This window comes from Aspergillus puulaauensis, chromosome 3 (assembly GCF_016861865.1).
Source record: "Aspergillus puulaauensis MK2 DNA, chromosome 3, nearly complete sequence".
In the NCBI taxonomy this organism is placed as follows: domain Eukaryota; kingdom Fungi; phylum Ascomycota; class Eurotiomycetes; order Eurotiales; family Aspergillaceae; genus Aspergillus; species Aspergillus puulaauensis.
Window position 1 is genome coordinate 696 of NC_054859.1, and position 6,392 is coordinate 7,087.

Sequence of the window (6,392 nt, forward strand, 5' to 3'; positions counted from 1 at the left end):
AAATCCCCGGACTTTATATCCTTGAATTATCTGATTCGGAAACCTAATAAATCTCCCACTACCCCCTGATTATACCCTTTCGCACCTCTAAATGTATCCTCAATCTAACTTATCTCGTTTCTTTATTTTCTCTTTAATGACTATTCTTTATTATGTTACTTAAAAATCTCTATAATTTTGATGATAATGCTCCTGATCCTGGTAATTCTTAAAATCTTCCTGATTATTATATCTCTTTAACCAAGTTATATAATCTTTTTTATATATTCTTATAATCTACTTCACTCGTTAATTAATTTAACCCTCTTCCTGATTCTCTAATCCAAATATGATAAAATATATTCTGATTCTCTTAATAAATCATTACCCTGTTCTGTCCTATGTCCTTACTTGAATTATAAAACTAATCAAAATCCTTTGGCTATACTCTATGATCTATCAATCTAATTTTTTCCAAAATAATCATCTCCCGGGATCTTTCATACCCCGATAATATATATATATATCTGGTCTGCATCTAAAAATATCTCCTGCGATATATACTCTTCGCTATAACCCGGTGATATATATCTATATCTGGACCAAACCTAAAACTATGCCCTGTCATATATATTCTTCACCACACACCCGGAATGATATGGATTTCTCTTCTCAATCCTACCGTCATATTAACCCGGCTTCGATATCATGACATACCCGTCGTAACCAACAAAATACTGCCTGGACCTCAACTCCCTGTCTATCAACAGTACCCTGCCCAAAAAATGCCGCCACCGATCGATAATCCCCGGCCGGAACGGGCCCGGCCACAATCTCCTGCTGGAATATCTTCCCGGCGTATATCACCCGGCCCTCCAACTGCCGCGGCTGTAACCACTGCTCCCATGCGGGCTGGACCATACGGCGGAATGGCCCGTACACCATCCCGGCAATCATCGGGAGCAACGCCCCGCGCCATGTACATGCCTCCCCATGCTGCCACCCATGGCATATCGCCTGCGGCATCCCGCATTGATAACAACACCGAAACGGCACATAATCCACCCGCCGCTGCACCTGCCCCAACCATTCCTGCGCTGCATGGCTCTCTGCATGCGTGCATTGCTCTAATTGATGGTCCCCATCCCGCCCCCGAACCGTGCAAATATAACACTGGTCCAGCCATTGCCGGGCCTCCTGCTCAATGAATTCCTCATCAATCCCAGCCTGCATGGCCTGCGCCTGCTGTTGGACGGCCGCCTGCTCATACTGCCGCTCTTGGGGGGTATACCCGGCGCTGGCGGGAATAACCCGGGCTCGGGGCACCTGGGATGTAATGGACTCGCCGCTGTCAATGGACATGGCCCGCGGGTGATCCGGGTTCTCCCCTGTATCGGAACTGGATGATGCATAATGCGGGATAAACCCTAATCCAGTATGAATCTGGGCTCCAGAACTGCGAACCGCATCATTGGGTAACCCTAACTCTGGATCTCCCTGCCCGGAACCTTCGAACCCTGACTCTGGTGCCCTCCCGAAACGGCTGAACCCTGACCCTGACCCTGACCCTGGCGGACTGCTGGCCATACTAACGGGCTCCTCCTGCACCTCCCAATCGGGATCACACCCGTCACATGCCAATTCATCCGGACCCTGATCCCGGCACCGCTCCCGCGTGTATCCATCCACCGTCCCATCCAGGTACCCATCCAATATATATCGTCGACATCCATGGCCCATGTACGCCTGCACCAGCTGGAAATCCGCGTCCGCCACGCCATGGATCCATGGATCGGGCGTCTCCCACCCATCGGGATGGATAATCACGGCCTCGCTGCCCTGGCCATCCCGTCCAGCCCGTCCACTTTCCTGCCCGTACTCCAGCAACGTCCGCGGCCGCCCAATATGGATCACGCACCGGATATCGGGAATATCAATACCCATCCCTAACGCACTGGTGGCCGCAATCACCCGGTGCAGCCCGTCCTGGAACCGCTGCATCACCCCAGCCCGGTCCACTGCCTCACTGTGGTATGCCTCACACCCGAATTCCCGGCTGATGGCCTGCACCTGGCTCTTGGTCTGCCCGTACACGATCACCCGGCCCCCCCGCGCTTGCTGGATCCGACCCTGGATGTACTGCACCACCCCGGGCGTCACCAACCACTGATGGGGTTCCCGCGGGGTCTGGCGCGGTAAAATGGGCCGCCATACCCGGTATGCCACGTTCCCCCGGCTGGTCCGGGCCCGGTACATACCCACCGCGCTGGCGGGATGCTGGATCCGCTGGACAAATATTCGTTCCATACTGGGGGGCAGTGTGGCCGTTAAAAATACCATCTGCGTGCGCGCACTGACCAACCGCCCTAATCGGGCCATGGCCGGCCGGAAATCCTTCTGCGAATTCAATATAATATGGCACTCGTCCACCACGATCCGGTCCAACCGCCGCATCCACCGCTGCCGGTTCAAAAACGTGTGGAAATCCGGGTCCTCGCTGGATTCGGGCGTCACCAACACAATGGCAGCTTCATCCGGGGGTCGTCGGCTCTCCCATGATACACACCGGATCCCGAGCTGCTGGCACCGCTGCATCAAATCCGCCCGCAGTGAAACTAACGGGACCACCACGATGGTACACCCCCCCGGGGCCACGAACGCGGGCAACATGAATAACATGCTTTTCCCGCCCCCGGTGGGCATCACCGCCACCACCGGGCTGGCCCCATCCTGGATGGCCTGGATGGCCGGTTGCTGCACGCCCCGGAACTGTATCTCCCCCTGTCCGGTCATCCGCTGCAGTGCGGCCTCCATGTCCGTGGCCTGCAGCTGCGTCCGCCGCCGGGCCTGGTGATCCGCGGCCTGCGCCTCCCATGGGTTGACCCGTTTCCCCAGCACCGTGGGGGTTTCCGCGGTAAACCCTAAAAACTGATGCCAATCCATGCTGGATGCCCGGAACTTCAACCGCCGCACCGTCGTGCTCCCGGCGAATTCCATGCTTTCCCGCCCATATACCATCCCGGCCACGTGGGTGCTATGCCCGGCCTGCTCGTCTGCAATATCCCCGATCCCGTCATCGGGGTCGGTATCGGCGGCAATGGCTGTCAGCTCCTGCTGCCGCTCGGTTTGGATGTTGTCCGGGAACGCGCTGGATCCCCGCAAAAACCGCCGGCTGATGCCCACCGCGATGTCCCGGTAATTCGCCACGTTGAACCCGAACCCTAACCCCAGCCCGGTCTGGCTGGCCTGCTTCAATGCCTCCCGGAACCGCTCGCTCGTCCACGTCCGTCCGCTGCCCACGTCCGGTCCCCATAAATATGGACTGCGGTGGTGGGGTTGGGATTCAGTCCCGGGTTCCACCGTCCGCCCCCAGCTCACGGCCAGCTGCCGCAGGAATGGCAACACCAGCCATAAATACCAAACCACTAATTCACCCACGGCCCGGGGTAAATATCGATGGATGATCTTCACGTCATTACTGCTATAAAACCCCTTGTGGTATGCGGACACGAACACCACCATCCCATCTTCAATATATATATTGCGGCGCATGTTGGTGTCGGTGTTGACATGCTGGATACTCAGCAGCTCGGGGGCCCGCGCGGGGGCACCGCTGGTCAAATACACGGCCACCGCCAGCTTCTCCTTAAACCGGGCCACCTGCTGGAAGTACTTGGTGGCCTTGCTGGCGCTGAGCCCCCCCTGGGTGACGAATGCCCGGGCCACCGCGGGTTCCTGCGCAATCCGGTCGATTAACCAATGGCGCCCCGGAACGGGCCACTGCGTCCGCTGGTCCGATAAAAAACTCCAACCCGGCGTGGCTTCGGTGGGATTATCAAATAACCCGTCCCATGGGATCGCCGGCCACTGGCGGGGTTCGGGCTCACACAGCAGCCCTCCCAGTAATCCCCGCGCGGCCTGGACCAGCCCGTGCACCATCCCGCGGAACTGGCCCATGGTAAAATCCAGGTTCTTGTACAGCAACCGCTCCGTGCCCATCCAGGTCACATGGCCGGGGGCCGTGGTGTTGTAATGGACCTTGAGCCCGTATGTCCGCCAGTCTAACAACACCTCCACCGGCCCGTGTTGGCCCCGGACCATGAACTTACCCACCATGATATCAACCCCGGTCTGGAACGGCATGCGGCCCTGGCGGGACATCCGGCTGATGGGGGCAGCATCTTGGCTGTGGATGGACGACGGTGGGGATGACGGGATCGGGCCCCCACCTGTACCCTCCGCGAACCCTTCATCCTCCATGATCAATCCCAAATCATCGTCCGCGGCATCCCCGGTCCAGGAGCCCTGTTCGGCCTGCCCCGCCCACATCTCGATAATCGCCATGGGCTGGGGATCCAGCCATAATGCCTTCTGCACGACCATGAACCGCGCCACCTTCAACACCCGTGAAATGATCGGGGGGTAGCTATCCGGATCCAGCCACGTCTTGATCCCCCGTCCGAGCACGGCCATACTGCATACCAGTGCACTCTCATATTCATGAACCTGGATCTTCTGGTTTAACAGCTCAATGCAAAACTCCAAGCATGCTGTTTCTACCCGGGTCATGACAAACCCGGCAACCCTAACCCTGAACCCGGAACTCTCCTCAGCTGGATCCTCCATGGGATCGGGGCTGGCGCGGCTGTCGTCCGGGACGGGGGATGCCACAGCCCCATGCACCACCTGCATGGCCGCCTGCCACAGCCGTTGCCAGGTCTTCCGCTGCCGGCTGGTCATGATATATCGGGGCTCCTTCCCCTGCCATGGCCACTGGGTCTGGGTGCGCGCGATGAATATTAATATCTGCTGCCATGGCCGCACATGGTCCTGGATGCTCTTTTCATCCATGTACGCCTGCAGCGGCGTGTGGGGGGTCTGCCCCGGCATGGTGCAGATCGCGGCCATGCGGATCCCGCTCCCGCAGTGCTGCACGGTCCGCTGGCTGCGGCGGGCTAACTGTTCCATAGTATCCCAGATCACCCGCATGGCCTGGCTGGTCTCGTCCATCTCGTCTGCTCCCGGCGTGGCCACCACGTCCAGAAGGTCCTGCGGGTGTACCTCAGCCAGATACCGCGCCCACCGGGTCCGCCGCAGCCATGGGTTAGCATCCTGCAGCTCCCCGGCCTGGATCACCTGGTTAGCAGCGGCCTCGTCATCAGCTGCTGCCTGGGCCTTGATCTCGGCTACCATGGCCTCCCGGTCAGTGCTGGGGGTGGGTGGTTCCACGGGCTCGGGGTCGCAGGATCGAATATGCACTAAATGGGAGTTCTTCCGCGATGGGAATACCTGCTGCCATGCTACCATGCGGAATGACTGCTGGAAACTAGCCATGCCCTGTTCCCGCTCCTGGCGACTGACAAACCCGCTATGGCGATGCTGGGTCCATCCATGGACCTGCTGCCAGTGTTTCCGCATACTTTTGATATGGGTGGTGATGTACTGGCAATGTTCGGGGTCCTGCTGGCACTGCATGCCGTTCATGTACAGTTCAATCCCGGGTAATGGATTCTGCAGCATCCGGGGGATCTGGACAGCGTGGGGTTTCGGACTCGAGTCGCCGGGATAAACTTGGGATATGAATTAAAAATAGCCTGAAACTGGATCCCCTACCTTTCTTAAGCATGAAAATAGCCCCTGAATTCTTGCTGACTATATATGGTTGGTTCGGACATGTCATTTGTACGGTCGGTCGCGGGTGGTGATGATCCCCCATCAAACCTGAATCTGTTACCCTAACCAACTTCAAGCCAGTACCACACCCTTTGTAGTAAATCAACCAGCTTGAAATTTCGCCAAGTTATACTTTAACTAATACTGAACCGGCTGGCTTAGTTTAACCTCAATCGCCCTACAAAAGTGCATGGAGTGCTACACATGAAAAGCATGGAGTGCTACCCCTGCCATAGGTGCCTTGAGCCAATCACAGTAAAACCCTAACTGCTCCACAGCGGGCAGTCCTTCAAGGACTCCATGCCGCCTGTAGGATAGGTGCCTTGAGCCAATCACAGTAAAACCCTAACTGCTCCACAGCGGGCAGTCCTTCAAGGACTCCATGCCGCCTGTAGGATAGAAAGACCACACTATTCCTAATTAGAGCTAGCCTAGCTACTAGTCAGATAACTATTATTATTTCACCTCTAATTGCATTGAAAATAGATCTATTTAATAAGGCAGCTGTCTTAGGCCTCTAACCAGTTCTATGGGATGAATCATGTGATAACCCTAATACTAAGATTCTTTTAGTTTAAATTAAGTATGTAGCTAGCCCTAAGTTCCTGGATCTAGTAGCTAGACTGCAGGTAGAGGGTCGGATTGAACGGATTATCTATGATAAATATTATATGATCCTATTGACCCGTCATTACCGAACTAGTATGAATCGAGCAAATAAATTACTGGAATTACCTATT

The 6,392-nt window shown here is 56.0% G+C and overlaps 1 protein-coding gene across 1 annotated transcript; it reads right to left on the bottom strand.

Annotated features, from left to right (window-relative positions):
- Positions 1–663: 663 nt before the first annotated feature.
- APUU_30001A (uncharacterized protein) lies at positions 664–5,499 on the bottom strand (the record flags this gene model as incomplete). The annotated part of the gene is made up of 1 exon (XM_041701046.1): positions 664–5,499. The coding sequence occupies one exon, from the start codon at positions 5,497–5,499 to the stop codon at positions 664–666; it is 4,836 nt and encodes a 1,611-aa protein (XP_041553970.1).
- Positions 5,500–6,392: the final 893 nt, after the last annotated feature.